Source organism: Dendropsophus ebraccatus, chromosome 10 (assembly GCF_027789765.1).
Source record: "Dendropsophus ebraccatus isolate aDenEbr1 chromosome 10, aDenEbr1.pat, whole genome shotgun sequence".
Classification (NCBI taxonomy): Eukaryota; Metazoa; Chordata; class Amphibia; order Anura; family Hylidae; genus Dendropsophus; species Dendropsophus ebraccatus.
In genome coordinates, this window is record NC_091463.1 from 56,832,371 (window position 1) to 56,858,237 (window position 25,867).

Here is a 25,867-nt window from a genome sequence, read left to right on the forward strand (position 1 = left end):
TTCTTCTTTTTTTTTCTCTCCCTCTCTTCTCCTCCTCCACCAGCACTGCCTCCACCTCCTCCTCTCTGTTCCCTCAATGCTCCTGAGCATCCCTGTCTTCTAATGAGGTGGAGCTAATGCTGGCAGATTTCTCTCCTAAGACCATAGAAAAGTGAACTTATTCAAAGCAATCTCTACTCCAGCAGACAGGAGTCTCGGCTACACACATCCCCAGTCTATTGGAAGGAAATACCTGGATCATAACAAGCCATACTCAAAGAGAAGACCTGCAAGGGTTGGGAGGTGGCTGGCACAAGAAGGAGAACTGCTGGTTATATTTTATATAGAAAAAAATCCATGTCCAGTTGTCCAAGAGCAAAAGTTATTTTCCATCATGACATTGGAGAGAATTACTGTACTGGGAATTTACAGCAATATAAAGAAGGGGCTCCAGGTGAACGCATTATATTCTAAAAGGTAAATATAAGCACTGATAATATACTATATGTGTGTAGTACATGTACTGCGCTGCACAATATGTTGCTGCAATGCTGGATTTAAACCTATCCTGCCTCACTATAATACAAAAGACCATGTTGTGTATTAGGCTCAAACATAAATTTACTACCTATAGCAGAACTTTTATAGGTAATCCATACAGCACAGGTACAACCTCAATGTGTCTATGTATCCGTGAACTACCCTTACATTAGAGAATATGGTTTTAATACTAGCTGCGCAGAATGTATAATAATAATAATAATAATGTTAGACAGTTTTTCTGTGACTGATATTTCTAAAGCTGGGTTCACACTACGTTTTTCCTATCCATTCAACATATAAGTTTTTATTTGGTTACTTTTAGTGGACAGAAAAACGTAGTCAACCCTATTTTTGTGTACGTTAAAAAAAAAAACGCATCCATTTCGATCCGTGTTTTTTTTTTTTTTTTTTTTTTTTTTTTATGGAAGTCAATGGAAAAATGGATCCAAATGGATGGCACACAATTGCATCAGTTTTTGCATCCGTTTTTTCCATAAAATGTATACGTTAAACGGATAGGAAAAAAGTAGTGTGGACCCAGCCTAACATCTAAGATTAATGAATGCACTGTCTAGGATAGTTCACGCTAGCAAGCACAGGGTTAACTTGTGAATGATGACATATGGTAAAGGAGAGATTGCACCCAAAGGTGTCCATGTATTAACACACACTTTGCAATAAACTTCCTTTCACGTGTGATCAGCTACTGGCAGTCTGTAATATTGAGCGCTCAGTTCTGAAGAGTGATTGGTCAATTACCTGTCATTTGTAATATTACATGCCTCCCTATAATCTCTTTTGAGAACACGTCATATACATCCTCTATATGCAGATTGCAGTTTCTTCCGTATCAAAGGACAGGTTGTCATGCCTGCTCCATCCCATGTTCCGAACCATAACCATCAAGCCAGGAACACTTCTGTTGAGAGGGTCATTGACCTCTATGAGTAGCAGATGTCTAGCACTCAGTAACTGCACTAGATATGTATGGTGCTGCCCTATAATAACACAACACAATGTCCAATGTATAAGCACTGAAAAATGCCCTAATAGGGGTCAATGATCTGCTTGCCAGGTGTGTTTCTGGCTCCTTCCTAGAACACTGGACATTGCAGAGGCAAAACCTAAATGTAGCAAATGTATACAGTATATAAAAATGAATATCTTGTTGTGCATATTGTACACACTATAAAAGCTCCGATACTCATAGTGTACATTACAGGGAATACAATGTAATAATGGAGAGATATTAAAGTACTAAAATAGCCCCAGATGAGCATATTACTATGCTGGGCTGATATAGTATATGCTGACTTTATGTTATGGCAGCTGCTTGATAACCGAGCCTCATTTAATGCTATTGTGTTATGCACTGGAGAGATCTTGGTTTGTTCAATCATCAGCTAAATCTGACAGTGAGAAATTCTAGAGGGCATGAAGAACAGAGACTCTCATAACTCAGAGGTAGCTTGTACAAGTTAACCTGATTTACGGGGGATGGCATATTAAGGCATATAAAGCTGCCTCTGACTATGCCAGCCTGTCAAATGCGTTGTTAGATGTCAGCATTTTATTAACTTTTATACAGAAAATTCAGAAGATTTTATGTAATAATAATAAACTGAGTATGTTACCAGAATGATTGGAATACAGAATTGAAAATCTCATTGGTGTGGAGTTTGCGGGTAAAGTAGAACACCTAAAACGGATGCATTGCCAACAGAGAAACATGTTAGTTCCTAATACACTTTTAGGCTGGGTTCACACACAGTATATTTCAGGCAGTACAGTAGTACCTCGGTTCTCGAACTTAATTGGTTCCGGAAGGCAGTTTGAGAACTGAAGAGTTTGAGAACCGAGCAGTGTCTTCCCATAAGAAATAATGTAAATGGGTTTAATTGGTTCCAGCACCCACCAATAATTACCTACAATACTCATTTATTACATTGAAAAGTGCCCAGTGTAATCCCTACAGTACAGTACAGAACAGCACTATACTGTACAGTAAATTACTGTATATACAAGAAATGTTCAACAAAACCAGCAATTATAGTACAGTAGTCACTAACTCCTCACCCATCCTTTACTGTATAGAGTCCCCCCAATCCCAGCACTGTAATGTATGGGAGATGGTGGTGCACTGCCTGTACTACTACTGTATTGTATATGCACTCCAGCAGTCTTATACAGTACAGGATGGGAGATGGCGGCGCACTGACTGTACTACTACTGTACTGTATATGAACTCCAGCAGTCTTATACAGTACTGTACTGTATGTGAAGTCTCACCAGTGCTAAACTCCCCACATACAACCCACCATCCACGCTCGCAAAAACGTTCAGATACCAAGAACTTCAAGCCTGAGTGTCTGAAAAGTGTTCGAAAACCGAGCAAGAGTTTGAGAACCAAAGCAAACTTTCCTTGAAAATACAGTTTGAATTCCAATCAGTTTGAGAACCGAGGTACCACTGTATTTGGTCCTCATGTCAGGTGCTTATTGCAACCAAAACCAGGATTGGATTGAAAACACAGAAAGGCTCTGATCACATAATGTTGTAATTGAGTGGATGGCATTTAATGACAAATATTTGCTGGTATTTTAGAACAACGGCTGTTATATTGAAATAATGGCAGTTATTTACTGTTATATGGAGGCCATCCACTCAATTTCAACATTGTGTGAACAGAGCCTTTCTGTGTTTTTAATCCACTCCTGGTTTTCGTTGCTATGAGGACCTGACATGAGGACCAAATACTGCCTGAAATATACTGTGTGTGTGAACCCAGCCTCAGAGTCGGAAATACTTTTTGACCTGTATGCAGTCCTCTTATAGAACTAAACTGTCTGTGGAAGCCTGTCCTCTGCCAATAGGCTTGTAGATATAGGCAGATGCCACACAGCTTGCTTCTTCTGATACGTTGACAGGATAATCATGGGAAGATTTAGATGTAGCGTTTTAATGTCATGTAAAAAATATTCCTTCCCCTTTACTTATATAGGGCCTTATAGATACAATAATAATGGTACAATGAAATGTCATGAACAGCAGGTCTTAACAGGTAGTAATTACCTTCAGATTAAACCATCTGTCTTCTAGAACCAAGGCTAGCAAACTGTGTTACAAGAACCCCAGGGGATATATATGCCATATCTCCAGGGGGTATTTGCATTGTTTTTATGCTGTACTTTTAATAGACAACACGGTATATGACCATAGTGCTAAGTGTACAGTACTTTCATGTAATTTTACTTTAGTAGGTACTTGGCTAAAGAACAATGAGTAGCACCAATCTACAACACAGTGCCACACCCGGGACAAGGTCTGTGGGTAACTAAACTTTTGTTGTGACTGAGGATGATTAGAAGCACAATTTTCCTATGACCAGATATATAGTCAGTATGCGACTTCTGCCATGACCTAAGAAGTAAATGATTAACTAAGGATACGTATACATGTGGCAGACCCAGGGACATTGCTAGCACTGAGCATCCAGGGCATAAGCCCCAGATTTTTTGCCTGGTACCCAGATCTCTAGGCAATCCCCACCATGTTATCTGTATCTGCTTCCTCCAGAAGCAGATGCAGTTTAATATAGTGGTGCAGCATACTTCTGACAGCTCTCTGCCTCCCTATGCATGCGCATAGGCTTCAACACCAGGCTAGGTGAGTATTATTTTTTATTTTTTTTAAATTTGCCTTCAACACATGAATAGAGAACATAATATGGGCATTATTAATAAGATTGGGCATGGTTGGGGCATTCATACTAAGTAGGGTGGCAATGAGGAAGCCTTTATACTGTGTGGGGGTAAGAAGGGAGTATTATTACTAAATGGGATTAATGAAACGGTATTATTACTATGTGGTGGGGGGGGGGGGGAGAGACTAAACACAGGAAGTCCCAGTGATCTGTGCGCTCAGAAAAGAGAGAAGACTGGGTCAGGGCTGGGTGTCAGGAATGTGCAGTAAGCCTGGTGTGAACTGGGTCTGTTTTTACTTTTTGTGTGACACACCCACTTGCTTTTTAGCTGGGAATGCAGGAGTTACACTGCTCACTCCTAGCCTTGATTGCTGCAGCTGGGCAGTGTGGTTTGATTGACACATGCCTCTGCCTCTCCGGAGCCTTGAGCATCAGAGAACCGGTCCAATGGGGATCTGGACCTGGTTAGTGATCCTCATAAATGAAAGCTGAGACAGTCTTTTCCTGCTGGCTATTAATGTTCATACCCTGATCTCAGCTCCCCCTGTCTATTCCTGCGATCCCCGTTCCTAATTCCTCTGCTTGTTCGACATGTTACCTGACTTCCCGCCTGACCTTTGACTACCCGATTGTTTCCTGATTTTGTACTGTGTTGCCCGTTTGGTTTTGACTTTGGCTTGTTGACTCTCCTTTTGTGTTTGTTTGTCTGTCTCGTTCTGTGTTACACTTATACAAGAGCAGGGACCGTCTTCGTGGTTGTCCGCAGCTGCCTAGGGCTGTTTGAGGCAAGTAGCTAGGGGCAGTCTGGGTTTAGGCTTAGGGCTCACTTTCATGTCTCATGCCTACCTCTCCATCCTGACACTTGGATAAACAGACATCAGAGGAACATGAGCCCTGAGCTTATCTTAACCTCTGTCCCTGCCTATTGCCCCACCCACGCTAGACCGTGGGGCAACAACCATGATGACTGCAATATACACTGACTAGGGTGCAGGGGATGGTAGACAAGAGACAGACAAAACAAACACAGAAGAAAGGTCAATAAGGCTAGGTCAAAACCAGAAGGGAACATCAGGACAAAATCGCAAAGCTAAGAGTAGTCAAAAACTAGCCGAAGTCAAAAACCAACCAGTAGCGAAGTAGCGAAGGTATCAGGCAAAGGCCATGGTCAGAACACAGAGCAAAGTCAGAACTGCAGAGAACAAACCACAAGACTAGCTGGTGCAGAGAAACTCAAACACTGGCAACAAGCATGCTGTTTGCAGGCCTTAAATGCAGCCTGGAATCCCCACCCCCACAGGTGAAGGGAGGAGAAGATCCAGTGAACAATTAACCCTTCAGGTGACCAGGTCTTTACAACATAGCAATGGATAATAATGCTTGCGCTCGCCGGCATGCACTCAACGACTCAATGACCAACACGAGCAAGCATCCCTATCATCCCCAGAATCAGAGGCAGGACCGGCAGCACGGACACCATGACCGCCAGTCCTGACATGGACACATTGAGCTGTGACTTTCTGTACTGGCCGGGATTTCCTGCATTTATTTAGTCTTTTATTTTTTAACCAGCACATAACTAAAAATCTGCCTTCAGTAGACTGCCATTTTTTGTCACTTTGTCTATCTATGAATAGACACCATGGGGGAAATTTATCAAACTGGTGTAAAGTAGAATTATCTTAGTTGCCCCTAGCAATCAATCAGATTCCACTTTTCATTCCTCACAGATTCTTTGGAAAATGAAAGGTAAAATCTGATTGGTTGCTGGGGGCAACTAAGACAATTCTACTTTGCACCAGTTTAATAAATCTCCCCCATATGCTTGATTGTGTATAATTTTCCTGACAGTTCTTATTTATTCATATATACCTTCTGTGCTGATCACCAAATGCTGATAGGATCCCACCTGTTCTTTTTGTCTACTATGAGCAGGGTCTATGTCTGTGTTTTGTTTTGTTTTTTTGTCATGTGACATACTAATCGGAATTTTTTTTCCAAGAAAATACATTTTATTTTTATTTTTATTTTTTTATTTTTTGGGGGGGGGGGTCATTTAATTTGTTTTAGCAAAATAGCCCTTCCTAGCTCATCAATTGCCCCTAGCCACTCTCACGTTCTACTATTGTTTTATAAGCCCATCTTAAATAAAATATAAGGCTTTTAACATTTCACTCAAATCATACATTTATAAGCCTATTTATTGTTTATTAGTGGAGCCTGTTCATTGACATCCTACTGGTATCCGACAGGGGGCCATTGTGAGATGACTGGAAGCTTTCTTTTAATTACCTCCTACTATCTTACTAATCAGCAATTACGGTTTTTGATTGATTCTCTACAGACCTTTAAAAATGTTTACTGCTAAATTATGATATCAGAAATGTAACGGCAGGCTTTTCTCTCTCCTTTGGTGATATACATATGCAAATGTTCATTACATGGATTTACTTTACTTAGCTGATACACAAATAATAGAATGTTCCTGAGGGAGTGTCCGCTTGGAAAAATTCATTTTTGTTAGATGAGTCCCTCCATAATAAGATGATCACAGGGGTAATTTGTGCAGGAAGCTGACGGTGACTGTTCTACCCCTCTGCAGTGCCACCACTGGGAAAATAAAGAATTACACAATTCTGACCTAACTCAATAGCTTGCCAAGTCATTCTTTTTAAACTCTGATTCTCTGGGTAACAATAGATGAGATGTTTTTTAACAGAACATGATTTCCTATTAGGGAACTATTTAAAACTAAGTCCATTCAGGGCATGTTCACACATCAGGTTTTTAATTGCAGTTATTGACTACAAGGTCAGGGATGAATTTGTAAAGAGGGGGAGTCTCAGTATTTCCTTCATACAAGCCCTATGATTTGTTAATGCCTGCAATAATTGGAATTAAAAACATGACCATGTGTCAGGAATGTGACTTTGTGCTCCTCGGTCCGTTCTGGGCGACCGAGGAAGCGCTGAGCCTCTGGTTGTTTTTTGTTTGCAGTTCTGTCTGAATGCTGTCTTAGTTTCCCAGCCACACCCGCATTGCCTGTTACACTCTAGCAGTGTGGGGGTTACTCCTTATAGACCTGTCCAGCTGAGCTGGGTGCTGGGATCAGGGCTGATCCAATCAGCTGCTGGACCCAGACCCTGATTCCAGATAAAAAGCAGCAGACTCTTAATTTCCCTGCTGGCTATTGAGTGTTACTCAGCTAAGCGCTTAATCTCTCCTGGTTCTGGTACTTCTGTTGCCTGACCTCCTGCCTGTCCCCAACTCTTCTTCTGCCTTATGTTTTTGTACCTCGCTGACCGCCGTTGCTGACCCGGACCGTAGACTCTTCATTATTGTGTTTGTTTCGTCTGTCTTGTTTTATGTATCACCTGGTGTAGGACAAGGACTGACACCGTGGTTGTCCGTGGCCGTTTAGGGCCGTTGAGGCAAGTAGGTAGGGACAGAAGGTGGGTTCTAGTGGTTAGGGCTCACTGTTTTGTCCTGTTCCCTACCTACGTCAGGCGCTTTTGTGACACCATGTGAACACACTCCTAATGCAAAAGATGAAAGAATTAAAGGAGTTATCCAGCACTACGAAAACATGGCCACTTTTCCCCCTCTCTTGTCTCAAGTTCAGGTGCGGTTTGCAATTAAGCTCCATTTACTTCAATGGAACTGAGTTTGAAACCCCACCCAATCTGGAGACAATACAGGGGGAAAAGTGGCCATTTTTTGTAGAGCTGGATAACCCCTTTAAGACCTCTAAAATCCTACTTAATATCCCTCCTAAGGGTATGTTTGCACTATCGCTCTCCACTCAAAGATGTCAGTTCTTTGAGCAGAGAGTGATGGGAGCGGAGGCACGCAAGCCATCCTATAGAGACAGTGTGTGACACTGAGGCAGGCGGGATTCAGAATTCCGCCTATATTACGGAGTGTGAACCCTTAAAGGGGTTATCCAGTGCTAAAAAAAACATGGCCACTTTCTTTCAGAGACAACACGACTCTTGTCTCCAGTTCAGGTGTGGTGTGCAATTAAGCTCCATTCACTTCAATGGAACTGAGCAACAAAACCCCACCCAACCTGGAGACAACAGTGGGGCTGTCTCTGGAAGAAAGTGGCCATGTTTTTGTAGCGCTGAATAACCCCTTTAAGGCTAGGTTGACATCACAATTTGCTATCCATTTAATGTATCTGTTCGATGAAAAAAAAAAAACGGATGCTGTTGTACGCCATACGTTTTGATCCGTGTTTTCATAGACTTACATTATAAAAAAAAAGGATCAAAGCTTATCCATTTCTTTTTTTACATTTTGTAACATACACTAACATGTGGTTAACCGTGCTTTTCTGTACGTTTTCCAAAGCGAATACAGTGAAACGTATTGCAGAATCCTGATGTGAACCTAACCTAAGATGTAGCTTCTATTAGTATGGCAACTGACATGCTATGCTATGAAACTAATGTGGACTCTACGCTATTTAGGTAGGGTAATATTCTGATTGTATGAATGGTGCGCTACGTTCAAAACAGATAAAAGGAACCTGTTAATAGTTTCATGCTTTTCAAACCACTGGCAGCATGAAACAGTAAGAGGTCCCTGTATTATAATCGTGCTTTATCTCAGATTATTCATGGTTCATAGTCACAGGGGAGGTCCTAGCCAGCTTCTCCCTGTCCCACCAAGTTTATTATTTGTGTATAGGAAGAGATTTATCAGTCAGGCCCTGTACCAGTCCATGCACCGCACACCAGAATCTATACTAGCTGCTATAATCTCTATATATACTAGTTTATGTCATTAAATAGGAAAAATGTATTAAGGTTTAGGAGCCATACACACCCCTAAGCTGCTGCCTACTATTTTTTTTTTGGTGGGATGCAGAAAAAATTGTGGAGTTTTTTGTGCAAATGAATTTTGTGCTAAGATTAGCGACTTTTGTATGCCAGAAAACGGCCCAACATGTCATAATACATACCTCCTGTGTCTTAAAAATAAAAAAGCGATCCTTATAAATATACTACACAAGGGCTACAGGAAATGACAAAAAAGGTTTATTGGTCAGGGCCTGAGTGCTCAGACCAGGATCTGGATCAGTAGAATCCAGTACTCCTCCATGCACTCCTCACCCTGTGACTGAGATCTAGGCAGCCCCATAGACTTACATTTAAAGTCCATCTGCATGCAGACTTCTTTTATCTATGGTATTGGAAGCACAGCATTTGGGGCTTTGTAATAGGGTTATGACACCTATAAAATAGGTGAGCCTAATACAAATACAGCAAATCAAAACTGACATGTCACAGATTAGGAATCCACATCCTAAGTCAATGTCCACAAGGATGTTGTATATTTCTTTCATTCTCACCCAGCTGTGATTTTTCTGCACAAAACTTCCGCTGCAAAATATGTGCAACCAATCTTCTACATGTGATTCTAACCTTAAAATTGCTGAGATTGGGAAAGGACTAATTACCACGGTCTAAAGAAATACATTCATGTGACAAGGCTGCTTATTAGATTACTATACATGAACTCTTGCTTATCTGTTTTATCTTCTCTTTAGATCATTCTGTTCTCATATATCAGCACAGCCAGTAAATGTAACCAGGCCCTATTCCACTGAATGATTATCGGCCGTATTTAGTGATGCCGTTATGAATGGGTTGGACCAAAAAAATATCCAGCCAACATAAGCGTACATTCCCATGGAACAGAAATGCTGTTTTTTTGCCAGTGGGTTTCCGTTCATAAAATCCACAATGCCACAAATCCACGAAGATAGAGATTTAAAGGTTTAAAAAAAAATCTTCTAAATCTGTATTATTGTACTATACTGCGAGTTTTCCACAAGCAAATCTGATGCAGAAAATCTACAGCATATATGCCCTTTGTCAACATATCCTAAATAAGCTATTCCCATAGGATACCACCTTTAACATATCTGAGGCTGTTAAGTGCTGAAATGCGTGGGAACATAAAAATTGCTTTGCCATTTACTACAATGCTCAGAACCTAAACTACAATGTGCAATGCTGAATGTCAGTTGGAGCTGTGTAACGCATGCTACCACAGGGCCTGGAGTGATCATGTCATGTTCTCTATCAGTCTGATGGAAGAATACTGCCTACCGAATGCCTAATAACTACTGTAGGAGGAATAATGTTAATGGGCTGTATTCTGGGATTTTTGTAGGAATCCTTTTTTCAGGGAATGGTAGTGCAGTGTCCCAGCTGCAAAAGTGTTAAAGTTTTTGTGTGACTGAGAAATCCCTCTCAAGTGTGTAAAACTGTATCTGGGTATCATGAGTTTAACCTGTATAAACTGTTGTTTTGTTTGTGACACCACTTAGGGTGGGTTCACACTACGGAATCTGCGCTCATAAGTTCCAACGGCTTCCGTCGCTTGTGTATACATGCAACGTGGGTAACATGCAATAAGGATGTATTGCACATGGCCACATGACCTTTTTTCATACAACTTCTGCTAGTAATGTGTTCTGAGGGAGGAGTATTCCATGTTCAACCTTTTTTCCTGGGTTAGAACTAATCTTAGACCAACCGTCTCCCCCCAAGAATGCTGGATTATTTCAGTTGGTTCAGTTGGGAGTCTGGCTCTGGGCAGGAAAGGGTGCACATCTGGTGTTAGTCTACATTAAGTTTGCTAGGCACTCTAAGGCTATGTTCACACTACGTATGAGACCGGCCGTTCCGTGACCCCAGCCGGGTCACAGAATGGCCGGTCTCTGGCCGGATCAACTCGGCCAGAGCTCTGATCAGCGCGCAACCGCATCAGAGCTTACTATAGCCCACAGTGAAGCGAGCGGCCGAAACCGCTCGCTTCACTGTGTAAACTGACAGGTCTTTCTGCGGCCGGAATTCACTGAACCTGTCAGTTATTTGCGGGGCCGCACAGATCCCGGCCGGAGCGTATACGATGTGTGTACGCTGCGGCCGGGATGCCATTGCTTAATAGGCTGTGTTCCACTGCACAAAAACTACGGCAGTTGTTGCCATAGGCAACAACGGCCGTAGTTTTACGTAGTGTGAACATAGCCTAAGGGTGCGTTTACACAGAAAGATTTATCTGACAGATTTTGGAAGCCAAAGCCAGAAATGGATTTGAAAAGAGGATAGATCCCAGTCTTTCCTTTATGACCTGATCCCTGTTTATAGTCTGTTCCTGGCTTTGGCTTCAAAGATCTGTCAGATAAATCTGTCTGTGTAAACACACCATAAGAAAAGCTTTAGGCCTAGTCACTAACTAGTCCCCAACTTGCTGCAAGCAAAATAACTAGGAACATGCTCGAGAAAAGCTTGTTGATAAGCCGAAATGTCGCTGTGCTGTGTGGATTAAAACTAAAGCTTTCTACTGGAAGTTCTAAAGCTTATTCTATAAAGACTATGGGGGAGATTTATCAAACATGGTGTAAAGTGAAACTGGCTCAGTTGCCCCTGGAAACCAATCAGATTCCACCCTTCATTTTCCAAAGAATCTGTGAGCAATGAAAGGTGGAATCTGATTGGTTGCTAGCGGCAACTAAGACAAAACTACTTTACACCAGTTTGATAACTCTCCCCCTTAGTTTGATGGGTTTGGTGTAAAAGAACTCAAGTCTCTGACCTTATCCCTTCTCATCCAGCATCAGTGATGGTCAAGGATTTACTTGCTTTTACCATATAGTGTATTTTACAGTGATTATTATAGAGATATGTATTCTTTATTAAGTTTATAGCTCCTGTTCGCTTTGGATTAAGGTTTTAAGTATTCATTTGACCTATGAGTCAGTATTGTCTGTGGACTAATTCAATTATTTATTGGTCATATAATCAGATTTTTGAAGCTCATTTCCATATACTCAGCTCTGTACAAAATCAGGCCACTAGATGGAAATGCCATTGGTTGGTCAAAGATAGTATACCTTGGTTATCTATAAAACACCAAACTTGAGTGTTGTCCTAGGTACAAAAAACACACATATAGCATAAAAACTTTAGCATGAAAGAGAGCACTTAAAAATGATAATACTATACAAAATCACTTTGCATACAATAAAGCACTAGCAACTTAAAGCCCCTATTTCACAGGGCGACTATGAGGAGCGCTTGTTTGCTCCTCGTTCCCCGCTCGCTGCCGTCACTATTCCACGTGGCAGCAGCAACAGGGAGCAGATCGCGCGGGCAGCCCATAGAGGATAGTGGTGGTCTGCTGCCGCCGCTCCTATTCCACAGACCGACGGCAGCATATTGCTGCTATGTCAGTCACTGGTTTTTCAACATGTTGAAAAACAAACGACTGCGACGATCAGCCGACATGAACGATATCAGCTGATCATTGCCTTCTATTTCACGGGATAATAATTTGCCATAATGGCCGATATCGGCTGATATCGGGCGATAATCGCCCTGTGAAATAGGGCCTTAAGCCCCTATTCCATGCGGTGACTATGAGGAGCAAACTTGCGCTACCAGCGCTTGTTTGCTCCTCGTTCCCTGCTTGCTGCCGCTGCTATTTCACGCGGCAGCAGCAAGCGGGTGAGTCCGGGGGGGGGGCTGCCTGGGTGATCACTAGATCGTCCGGGCAGCCCATAGTATACAGCAGTGGTATGCTGCTGTCGCTCCTATTCCACGGAGCAACGGCAGCATATCGTTGCTGTATGAGTTTTTTGTTTTTAACATGTTGAAAAACAAACAACTGCATCGTTGCACGGGACGATTATCGAATGAGCCAACTATGAAATGTGTATGTAGCCTCCACACATTCTCCCAACTGCATATGTTCAGGGAGACAGGGATCAAGCATAATACAATTTTACTACCTGATTGTTTTGTTCTTTGGGAGATAAGCTGCTGCCAAAGGTGTTTCCCCCTTCAAATCACATGCACACTTGGGCAAGCCTGCTGTATATGGAGGGATTGGGAGAGATAGCTGTTGGTCAACTGACAGCTGTTAAACGTTTGTTTGATTTTCAGCACTTATGTGTGATAGGTTTTTTATTTAATTTATACTTTATTCATTTTCTTATAAATAATACCACAATTATTAATACAAAATGCCATAACTTACATCATATTAACCCATTTCCCTTGGTTGGTGAAATCATACTTCCTTCTTGAGGACCTACTAATATATCACAGGCTCGACATTCATTTCGTCTGACGTCCTGCCAAGAGATGTCCCCTAGGACGCCTGGACTTGTTTTGAATACAGCTGTATCCCCTTAGGGTTCACCCCCCTTCGCCCTCTAATTCAATCATCCTCTTCTATTCTATACTCGCCAGCCCCTGGTTGATCATCCCGCATCAGTGCCAAATCACTCTTTTTCTCACAAACACTGTCCTCCATACCTTTGTGACCATCTCACCAAAGATTACTTCAAAATCATCTTTAGTTCCCACTCCCAAGATCATTCATCCACTCATCCGCCTTTCCCCCCTGACCCGAAGGAGACCGCCCCGTTAAGAAACGAATCCCCTCCGGACAAACGGGCCACTCTCTACCAAACATTCCGTAGACCAACTCCACATTTATCATGAAGAGTCTGCCCCCTTTGCTGGCCACCCCTTACAGCTAATAGCCATAGTTCCCCCTGGCATATCACTGTGGGATCCAGCTCCACTCACCCCTCAGGAATGGGCAGTCCCCACTTTCCGACCCCCGACCCCCCACCCCGGAAGTTAAAGAATGTATACATTACCTATTACGGTCGTCACGGTCCTCTTCTCTGGTGTCGGGTGACGTCAGAGCTGGGGGGCGGTCCGGGTCTTCTTCCTCTTCGGGGTCTTCATTGAGAGTGAATGGGAGAGAAAAGGCTGCTGGTGCACATGCGCACCAACAGCCTTTTCATTGGCTGGAGCGCATCACATGGCTTCCAGCTTGCTCAGCCCTGATTGGCTGAGCTTGCTGGAAGCCATGTGATGCGCTCCAGCCAATGAAAAGGCTGCCGGTGCGCAAGCGCACTGGCAGCCTTTTCTCTCTCATGGACCCGGAAGCAAGAGACATCGCTGGACGGCGGTGACGGTGAGGCGGACGGCGGGCGAATGGAGTGGCGAGCGTCACCGGAGGGATGGTGAGTATGGTGTCTGTGTTTTTTTTTGGGGGGGGGTCCCGCCGGAGTTGTCCTTTAAGTCAGTGCTCTGGCTGGGCCACTCAAGGATATTCACAGAATTTTCCCTAAGATGCTCCTGTGTTGTCTCGGCTGCGTGCATAGGGTTATGGGAGGTAAACATCGGGCCAGTCTCAAGTCCAGAGAATGTGTGCCGGGGAACTTGGAGAACGAATGCCAGGGGACTGCGCCGGGTCTGGTGAGTATGTGTATGAGACTCGGGGGGGGGGGGGGGGGCTCTTGTTGCTGGAGGTGCAATGATGCCTCCAGCCACAAGAGAGACTGGTAGAGCAGGAATCCAATAGCCTCTTGCTCTGTCAGTGGGAGTGCCACAGCATTTACTGTAACTGTGAGCACTTAATGCTTACAGTTAAAGAGCCAGGGGCCTGTGGGCCCCTTTAGTGCAAGGGCCCTGTAGAAGTGGTGTGGTCTGCCTTTATATTTGATACAGCACTGCCTTAACCCTGACTAGTCTCCTTGTCCCAACCACTAAAAAACACCCCCAGAGGAGGATGCTGTCACCACCAAGCCTCACTGTAGTGATGATATTGGGCAGGTGATTAGCAGTACCTTATTTCCAACATACATAATACCAAAAGGTTCTACCTTTGTAGCTACTTTCCCTTAAAGCCCAGATTGGTGGAGGCTGCAGTGATGGCTGATCTTGAAGTTGTTTCTCCCATCAACACACAGGATCTTTGGAAGTCAGCCAGCGTGACTACCTCTCTTACCAAGGCTCGTCTCTCCCTATTACCTAGCTTAGTGGGGTGCCCAGCTCTAGGAAGAGCCCTGATTGTTCCACACTTCACACTTCTTCTGCTTAGAAAATTACGTAGGTTGCTGTGCTCTTAGGAACTTTCAGTGCAGCAGAATTTTTTTGTTCCCTTCTCCAAATCTGCCCCTCCACACAATCCTGCCTCTGAGCTCTACTGGCAGTCCTTTCCCCCTCATGGCTTGGTGTTTGCTCTGATAAGCATTGTCAGCCATGAGACCTTATATAGAGGTCCGTGTCTTTCGAAATCCTGCCCAATCACCTGAACTTACCACAGGTGACTCCAATCAAGGTGCAGAAACATCTCAAAGATTATTAGGAGAGAGGCCTGAGAGCTAGATTTCAAACGTCATAGTAAAGAGTCTTAATATTTAAAAAAAAAAAAATTTAGAAAATTTTTTGAAGTTCTGTTCTCACAGTATCATTGTGGGCCATTAGGTGCAGAATCATGGAGGAAAAGTAGAATTGTTTATTTTATTTTAGCCCATGACTCCAACATACCAACATAATGAACTTCTGAATTATATGTTATATATATATATATATATATATATATATATACTCTTTACCTGAGTTTATATTATAAACAGCAAAAAGTTAAGAAAATTAAGCCAGGACACCTTGCTTTATTCTACGTCATAATTTGTGTCTGACAGAAAGAATTTTGTCATCAGACTTGGAATGATGATTTGACTTGCTTTATTAACACAGTGGCGATGCCGGAATTTCTATTAGCCTTTCATGAACAGGCAGTCTACACAGACATAGCTGAGTTACTATGACTGGAATGAGACATGTCTTCTATGGCACAGATGTACTGCACCCTTCCCATACTTCATCCTTGTTCATCATTTTCCTGAAGACAAATCTAGGGCTTTCTATTCCATCTGATATTTACACACTATGACAGGCTTCATCAATGCGTATACAGTGTACTGTCATCTTAATATATATTTATATTTTTCTTTGTTGCTCATGTTTGGAGTTCCAGCTCCATACGCAGTCAATAGCTGAGACGCAAAGCTTCAAAGAGCTCTTAGCTTTTGATGAGATCCGCTCTGTATTCCCTGTAAACTCTGCCCTCTAATCACACACATACAGTCCCCGAATCCGAGCTGCAACGTGCTCAGAGTCATTGATTTTCTCACAATCCCCAAGTGACTCCTGAAGTTATTCTGTGAAGAATATTAAACGAGAGCATGGAACAAACACAGCTTCTTATATCAACTGGAAAGCCAATAGCAAAACACACACTAAGAACATAATACATACTTAGCAATAAAGGAAAGCATTGTGGTCTACAAGGAAAAAGCGTATCCTTTATTTTTACAAAGTTTACATACATAGCTATAAAATAATACAAACACTGTAGTAATACAGTAGTAAATGAAAAAACACAAGTAAAGATAACATTGATAAATTTGTTCCTAGAATGCCAAAATTTGCCAATTTTTTACTTTCAGTTTTTTAACCGTTTATGCAAAATCTGTTATATTAAGCCAGGATGCAGGATTTCATATTGACATATTAACACTAAAAATTAATCTGAAGGTCACTTGACTGAATTTTACTTGTCATGCCGGTAGATAATATGAGGGTATGCTCACACATTCAGGTTTCAAATTGCAGTTATTGAAAACAAAGCCAGATATGGATGGTAAATAGAAGATATTTCTCCATTTTTCAGATCCATTCCTGTATTTAATAAGTTAAATAAAAACCTAAAAGTTAAAGGCTGTGTTCACAAAATACAGTTTTGCTGTGTTCCAATGATTTCTTTCACAATTTTTCTGCAATTTATGGTAAAATAACACAATTTATAGCAATTTTGGAAAATTCATGGCAACTTGTGTGAGCTACAATTTAGGTTAAAAACTGCTGACACTGCCAGCACTTGTTAGGTCAAGAAGACACATGGTGCCTTTCATATATCTGTATATGCTTCTAGAGTGTAGAAAAAAGCTTTTATTCTCCTGTGCAAGAAGTAAAAAAGCCATTCCGCAGCTCCTGAGGAACTGATGTGCCTCCTTGCTTCCCCTCCCATCCTTGTCTCTGTTTGACGGTCAGGTTTGACTTCAAGTTGACTGTCAATCAAACAGGGTCAGGGATGACAGGGGAAAGAGGAGGCATTTTAGCTTGCAACATTTTAGAAGCAAAAGGACACCTTTTTGAAACTTTGTACTGGAGAATAAAAATATTTTTCTACATTCTGGAAGCACAGACAGATATATGAAAGGTGTCATATATGTCCTTGGTCCTTGACCTAACAGCTATCTAACACTAGCAGCAATTTGGAATGTGAATTACAGAATTACAGCTAACAGACTCCTTTAAAGAACATCCATCCAGCAAATTCCATTTACCAGAAGCCCCAGGACATGACCCAGCACGTACGTAAAGGGTATCCTTAAAGTGTCACTGTCATTATATCTTTCAAAATTTAAATCAACAGTACAGTGGTGCCTTGGGTTACGAGCATAATTCGTTCCGGGACCATGCTTGTAATCCAAATCCACTCTTAAACCAAAGCAAATTTTCCCATAAGAAATCATAGAAATGCAGACACTTGGTTCCACACACCAAAAATAATGATTTATTATTCCGAATAACATGTAAAACAGATGAAACAAACAGTCAGAAACAGCAGAATATGTGATATTATAAGTTACTGTACAGGAATGGAGAGGATGGGAAACACAAGGGCTGACAGAGACTGCAGGGAGCATGAAGGAATGAGCAGGGCAGATGTGGGCACATACATGCAGCGCTCTCTGTCCAGGGAGAGAGGGGTTACAGCTATGCAGAGATTACCTCCACAGTCCTGTCCCCTGATGTAAGCCCCAGCCTGAAGTGGATCTGCTATGATTTGGAAGGTGAGGGAGACTTCCTGGGTCAGAGTACAGGGCTGTAGACCCCCTATGCAGACCATGCCCCTCCCCCACTCGCGCTCCCACCTAGTACAGGGAGCTCTTAAACCAAGTCATAATTTTAAAAAACTGTGAGCCCTTCTTCCAAAACGCTCTTAAACCAAGTTACTCTTAAAACAAGGTACCACTGTATATGCAAAATAAAGCAAATTTGCAACTTACATTCATTATTTTATTTTTTTTGTTATCATGCTGTAAAACAAAGCTAAACTTAACAGAAATCCAGGTCCAGTCTCCTGAAGGCAGATTTTCTGAATTGTGCTGGTTGAAAAAAACAGACTAAACACAGGAATTCCGGCCAGTACAGAGAGGCACAGCTCGGTGTGTCCATCAGTCATATGACTGTCTTTTCTGTGAGCGCTCAGATGGCATGGGGAACACGGGACTTCCTGTTTTCTTACTGTTTCTTGTTTTTTGCTGTGCTGTGTTTTCCATGATAACTAAAAAAAAATAATTAATGTAAAATCAAACTTGCTTTATATCACATTTACTGTTGATTTAGATTTATTTATTTGTATAGCGCACACAGATTCTGCAGCGCTTCACCTATCTGTATGTTTTTGGGTGTGGGAGGAAACCCACGCAAACATGGAGAGAACATACAAACTCTTTGCAGATGTTGCCCTTGGTGGGATTTGAACCCAGGACTCCAGCGCTGCAAGGCTACAGTGCTGAGCCACCGTGCTGCCCATTTTTGAATTTTAAAAGTTATAACAACAGTGACACTTTAAATCATCATATTCCCTAAGGAAATGAGAAGTACTGTATGTAATTTTGTTGTCTGTTTAGGGCTTTCAGAAAGCATTGAATAAACTATGTAATTGTAAGCTCATACTTTCCAAATCATCCAGGAAAGATTGCAGTGAGATACCATAGGGAGGTCCTAAGTGAGCCGGTCTAATCCAAATTATTCTTATAATTACTTCCTGACTGGAAACATAATTCTCAGTGATCCCTAAAGACCAATTATCACTTTATATTTCAGTTTTTTTTTATGAGCATCTAAGATTGCATTCTAAGAAAAAAAAGGCAACAAATAAAATGGATGATGATGCCAGATACTGTTCAGAACACTAAAGTGGTTATCTGGCTTGGACCCCATCAACTTCTCAGACTCCTTCTTTAGAAAACACCTCAAAAACTTCAGTGCATCTGTGTAATATACAGATGAGCTGGAAAATCCAGAGTAAGACATTCCTGGTTAGTGGCCCTTTGCAGTGGCACATAGAGGGGGTGTCCTGAACTGGGAACTTGTCCCTTATTTCATTCATATATATACTAATAGGGGAGTTGTTCTTAAATGTTAGTGCTTTGATAATACGGTTATAGTCCTATAATACTATAGAGGCAAATCCAGCTATTTTCTAGCTAGACATGAATCAGAGAATGGTTAATAATAGGTACGTCTGACATAATGGAAAGAAATGGAAGGAATCACATGGGAGTGAGAAAATCTTGAAATAAATGAACCATAGAGTGAAGAGGTAGTGCTGTGAAGCTAAGGTGCTATGACCCACAGCATCTTGGTCTATAACACGCACATCATGAAGCAGATATAATAGATGTACTGCAAAACAGCAGGTCAGGAAAGACGGTGGAATGAGCTGAGAAAATGAGAAAAGAAGTGGACTTTCCTGGAATGATCCATAGCATATCAATAAAGAGGGAGCAGAGTTCACATTACAATGGGGATGGAACACTTTGAGTTACTAGATTCATCATTTATGCTGGTCTCACTTACAGTAGTGAAGTATTGTCATTGCACACATATAGAGCATATAAAAGATAGCTTTCAGTATACAATATGGAAACCTTTCCACATCTAAACTCAATAAAATAACATAATAATTCACTTGGCAAATGAGGTTCAATGTGGATAAATGTAAAGTTATGCACCTGGGTACTAATAACCCGCATGCATCATATGTCCTAGGGGAAATTACACTGGGAGAGTCGCTGATGGAGAAGGATCTGGGTGTACTTGTAGATAATAGACTACAGAACAGCACACAATGTCAGGCAGCTGCTTCTAAGGCCAGCAGGATATTGTCATGCATTAAAACAGGCATGGACTCTCGGGACAGGGATATAATATTACCGCTTTATAAAGCTTTGGTGTGGCCTCATCTGGAGTATGCTGTTCAGTTATGGTCACCGATTCAAAGAAAGGATGTCCTAAAAAGGATAGATTAAAATAATTAAATTAGTTTAGTCCTTCAAGAAGATGTTTATGAGGAGATATAATTAATTCAGTTAAAGGGGCTCTGCACCCCCAAGCTGCCCTCTCCAAACCACTTGTACCATCAGATAGCTGCTTTTAATCCAAGATCTGTCCTGGGGTCCGTTCGGCAGGTGATGCAGTAATTGTCCTAAAAAAATACTTTTAAACTTGCAGCCCTGTGTCAAATTGGCATGGCCTAGAGTGTCTATGCCTTAGGCTTGCACCACCTCTCTGTCCCTTCTGCTATTCATCACCTATGTGAGCAGGGCACATGTGTTGGTTCGTTAAGGCACCTGACAAGTGAGAAAAAGAAGTTCTGCCCGGAGCATTCCTAATGGTGAGGAGGGCGGGGAGGAGGGATGGAGAGGCATTGGAAGCCTTGGGCATAGACACTCTAGGTCACGGCAATTTGACACAGGGCTGCAAGTTAAAGTTGTTTTTTAGGACAATAACTGCATCACCTGCCGAATGGACCCCAGGACAGATCTTGGATTAAATTCAGCTATCTGATAGTACAAGCGGTTTGGGGGGGGCAGATTGTGGGTACAGAGTCCATTAAATATATTAATGGCACTGCCTCCTCCTGGAGAAAAAAAGGTTCAATCTCCGGAGGCGACCAGCCTTCTTTACCATGAGAACAGTGAGTCTATGGAATAGTCTACCCCAGGATCTGGTCACAGCAAAAACAGTAGAGGGCTTCAAAACTGGCTTCAAAAAGTTCTTAGAACAAAATAACATTAATGCATCTGTATAGAACCTACCCATCATCTATCCCCCTTCCCTCCATCCATCCCTTCCTTGGTTGAACTTGATGGACAGGCTTTTTTCCCCCAACCATACCTACTATGTAACATTTCATCGCAAAAATGGAGACAGAAATAACTAATTGTATAACAATTTATACAAATGTATACATACTGTAGATGCCCCTTTCAGGTAATCAGTGGATATCAGACTGGTGATTTATAGGCGATACATTGGACTAGTGATACATTTTCATCTGGAATACCCATTTAAAAGTAATAAGAATTGGTGCAAATATGCATAATATCTTGCAGTAACCCAGCTAGTAGCCATGTAGTTATAGTGTAGCAATATGTACAAAAAAAGAGTTAGCAACTCTTGAAAACATTCGGTACACATTGTGACAATAGGAATAAACCAGGCATACTGTAATCTGCTTCACCTTGCAATCAGACTGCCGTAGGTCAGGATTACTAGAATGCTACAGAAGAGCAGACTGCATCTGGAGACGCTAGGATTCAATTATGCCTTGGATGACACTAAATCATCTTGCCCTTTCTCTTCCTAACCTCTTCTGTATGCTGTCTTTACACCAAAATAATTCTTACCTAGTTCATAGGGCTTATAAAAAGACAAGAGACCCCAACTTTAACCTATAACCCTATTGTGTTGATCCGATTTGCCACGCTGCCTAGTTAGGTGGAAAAAAAAATTCTAATATACAATAAATCGACATGTACACCAGTTCTTGTACAACTGGAGCATTTTGATTAAAAAAAATCCCCCCCACTGTTTTAAATGGTTCTTGAAATAAGGTTCAATATAAAGTGAATCTGTTACCCCTTGACCGCCTACTGGCCTGGTGGTTCTGCTGGATCGATATCAATGAAAGCATTTCGAATATATGTTTGTTCCCTTTGTCTGTGTTTTTATGTACATAAAACAATGCCTTCATTTGGGCTGTAAATAATGTCAAGGAGGCGGGGCCTATCATTCCCTGGGCCCTAAGCACTGCTACGCCTTACTGAGCTGTATGTCCACCCCTTGCATAATTAGCTCTGGGGTCTCAAGGCCGCGTGCGGGGAGAGATAAGTCCATACTTTCCCCCTGCCCCTGTCGGCTGACGATTTTAAAAAATCTCCGGACTTTTTCTTTAACATACTGTTCATGATATGTATGGGGTAAGAGGTCCAACAATGAGTTCATGTGACAAAGTGTATACACTGTGTTTGTCTGTGTTTGGGCACCTAGTTATTGTTGTGCAAATGAAGCCTTTTGAGTGGTCTGATATCGTTTTGTGATATTCTGTTGAATGTAATTCATGAGAAATTGGAAACCTTACCTGAACTAAAGTAAATGTAAGGATGGACACATCTAAAACTGTTGTGTGCACAGGTGGGAAAAAAACGGCCATTTTAATTTATTTATTTATTTTTTGCAAAAGCAGGTGGTAAATAATAAGCATGTTCATTATATGGACAGCTGTACTTAATTATGGCCTTTATTCTATACCTTGTGCGCACTGCCAGCCAATTTCCCATTGACTTCAATGGAGTGCATGATTACATTGCAAATACGGTTGTATTTGTACCTTAAGTTAGTCTTTTAATTGTAAATTCTTAGCACGAAGATGCTGCACAGTGATTTACTATTATACAGACGTTACATTACAGCAACACACACTGCTAGTGTTATATTGATCCCATTGCATTATTCTTAGCTTGTTAAATGTTCACCCGGATAAAGCCGGAATAATCCAACTTTATTAGGCAGACCAATCCATACTAATTTGTAAGACTTTCCATTACAGTAAGAGAATATAACTTTTTATATCATACAAGTCTATAAATATACAAACAAATAAATATAAAATCTGAGACAAAGCAGGTAACTTGTATACGGGTGGTCTTCACATCCAGTTGTTTACAGATTTATGTGACAAGTTTTAAAGGGTTACTCCAGAGAATTTTTTAATTGTTTTAAATTTAAAATCAACTGGTGTTAGAAAGTCAGACTGAATAGATAACCTTTAAGTGTCACCTTCTCAGCAGCTGTTGTGTCCATTGGATAAGGCGTGACCTGGTTGATTTCTTTATTAAATATGTCTTTACATGAGCCATAATGAGCTGCAGCGCTATATACTAGAAGTGGTCACTGAATAGCCTGGTGCTGGTAAGAGGCCACTCAAGGCATTTGTAAATGAATGACTAGTATCTCAGAAGTATAACGTGTGTTTTTCTTGTTCATTACAGAATACCTGTAAAGCAACTAATGAAGAAAGGCTATGCATCATTAGGATCAATTCTTCAATGACCCGAAGGACATCTTGTAACCAAATCAGAATTGTAGCCAACTAGCAGCTGCAAAATATTGTAACTTTACCATTTCAAGATAAAGACACAATGATACAATGGATTACTAGGGCTGCTTTTTTCTGGAACACAGCCATTTTGGTACTGATATAATCGCAGGGTTTTTTTCCATCTCAGGAACATGGAAACAGGATCAATTCACTAATTTTTACACCACAATCCCTTTGTACCAGAATCATACAACAGCGTCACTGGTATCGACACAATTGTATCTCAAGCTATGACTGAAGTCTATTTAAAATTCCGTGGAAACCGAACTATCTACGTCCAGCAGTTCCCGACTGTGGCCACGGAGGCGACTGCCACGACCACTGATAAATACTCCAATCTGTATATGTATGTGGGATTGTTCCTTGGCCTGCTTGCCGTGCTCCTGGTCCTGCTGTTTACGATGCTGCTTCGTCTCAAACACGTAATCTCACCCATTACCACTAATACAGAGAGCACAGATGTGCCGCAGTTCACTGATGTGGAAATGCAAGGGAGGGCGCAAAGTGCCTAATGGACTTACAGTAATAAAGACGACCATGAATTGGTGCGCTGTTAATCCTATGACTACTGGACAGCACTGCTGGGGCCTAGCAAATAAATTCTGTTCTTCTAAACATCTCTTTTATAGAATTCATATGTTAAGATGACAACATATACATTGGATATTTCTATTGTTTCATGTATAAAAGAAAATGATGCAGCATAATTCTCATTACTGCCAAGTGCCAAGTTTTCCTTCGTTGCACATTTGCTTCAGCCACTGCCTATGTTGTAGGTAATGAAAGTCACCATGACGTGACTGAATCACAATATATAAATTATAATATTTTTATTTTTTTTGTCATCTAGAGGTAGGAATTATTTGCTTAAATCATAAGATGCCGCTCTGAGTATTGTCCTTATAACTGAAGACATAGAGTATACCAGTATAACACTGGGCACTTGCTGACATCTCAGACTAATAGTGCTATAAAGATAGTAACATATGTGTACGTTATAATTATCAAGTCACATTTAGGGATATATCCAGAATTTGATTTTTTTTTTCCTAAATCACAGCTTTTTATGTCTTTAGTTAGTCCTGGTAAACAGGGAACCTCAAGGCTTTCTTTATTAACTGTGTCATGATTGCACATCTACCCCCAATGGTAACCGGCACTGGTATGGTCTAGTGGTAAGAGTAAGGTTAAGTGCCTTTTCAGCTAACCACTAAGCTTGAAAATCCACCTACTCCAGAGAAGAAATTACAGCAGTCATGGCAAACTAGGTACAAGATATAGTATATTGTCATATTGATAAACTGATGTAGATGGTAACATAAACTCCTAGGCCTCAATGCAAAATCTACAACAGGTCCCTCAATTCTGGCACATCATCTTAATTTGGGACAAGGGGGCTTTTTTGGTGCTCCAAGGACCAAGTGTGATTGCATCCCCTACCTCTCATATAGATGACCTTTTTTATGATGGGCCACCAATATCTTTTCACCATGAGCTTGAGTAGGATATCGCTGAGCCAAGTTACCATGTTTCTATCGGGCACAAGCTTATATTTTTAATACTTTTTTACTAGCAGGATTGAGTTTTGTTACAAAATAGCCTACTATAGATCATTTGCTTGTGAATTTATTCCTATCGGTGTCAGAAGGCTATAGGATGGTAAAAGCTGGAAATTGTTTGTCATTTTGTCAAAGAGGTAACACTTACGTGACAGAATCTCAGCCAATATTGTAATATGCTCAACTAGCATTCATTCTGATGTCAACCACATTCATCGGCTATAGATGAACCTTACTCTTTGTTATCACCAATGAATTGCAAGCACATCAACTCAAGGCATCTCTATGGCAATCACTCAGAATGTCTTGAGTAAAACTGGAACACGTTGAAGTCTAAAGTTGGAGGTATAGCATCCCATCTGCAGCAATAAGTGTGACACATCTATAATGCCTCCACCTACGTCCATTACATTGTCTATGGTCTCTTGAAGGGAAGCTAAGAATAAAGGTTTTGTTGTTAAATGTGTAAAAGTGATATGTAATAGCACACATTAGCAAATAAAGATAATAGTTCTATTCTTTATAAGACCAATGCTTGAGAGATGAGCTTATTGGGAAATAAATCACATTGTATAAATCATGATTGTATCACATTGTAGAAATGTACTGATTGGCTGTGCGGGACACTAGTAGTCGGTAGCCTGAGCAGCGAGCCTGATTTCACTGCAGAACTCACCATTCCGTATGTGTGACGCTACCCTTAAAGGGGTACTCCAGCGGGGGGGCACTTTTTTGCTGGGACCAGGGAGGAAGTAGCTGAGGGAAGAGACGTCCACTCACCTCCCCGGTTGCAGCGGCGGGTCCCGCGGCGCAGCGCTCCGGTCCCCGGCTCCCAGACGCTTCCTGGTGTCTGACGCGGATCCCGCCTCTTTCACTGACTGGCTGAGCGGACCTGAGACGTCACGTCTCGGGCCCGCATCAGACACCAGGAAGCGTCCGGGAACCGGGCACCGGAGCGCCGCGA

At 41.6% G+C, this 25,867-nt stretch overlaps 1 protein-coding gene and 1 long non-coding RNA gene across 2 annotated transcripts in view; one reads left to right on the forward strand and one right to left on the reverse strand.

Moving 5' to 3' along the window:
• Positions 1–25,867, reverse strand: part of LOC138765646 (uncharacterized) — a 680,565-nt gene that overhangs the window by 102,830 nt on the left and 551,868 nt on the right. The gene's annotated exons all lie outside the window — the stretch shown is intronic.
• Positions 112–24,195, forward strand: SERTM2 (serine rich and transmembrane domain containing 2). The gene is made up of 2 exons (XM_069986868.1): positions 112–456; positions 23,235–24,195. Exon 2 carries the CDS (start codon positions 23,575–23,577, stop codon positions 23,854–23,856), a length of 282 nt encoding a protein of 93 aa, XP_069842969.1. The 5' UTR covers positions 112–456; positions 23,235–23,574; the 3' UTR covers positions 23,857–24,195.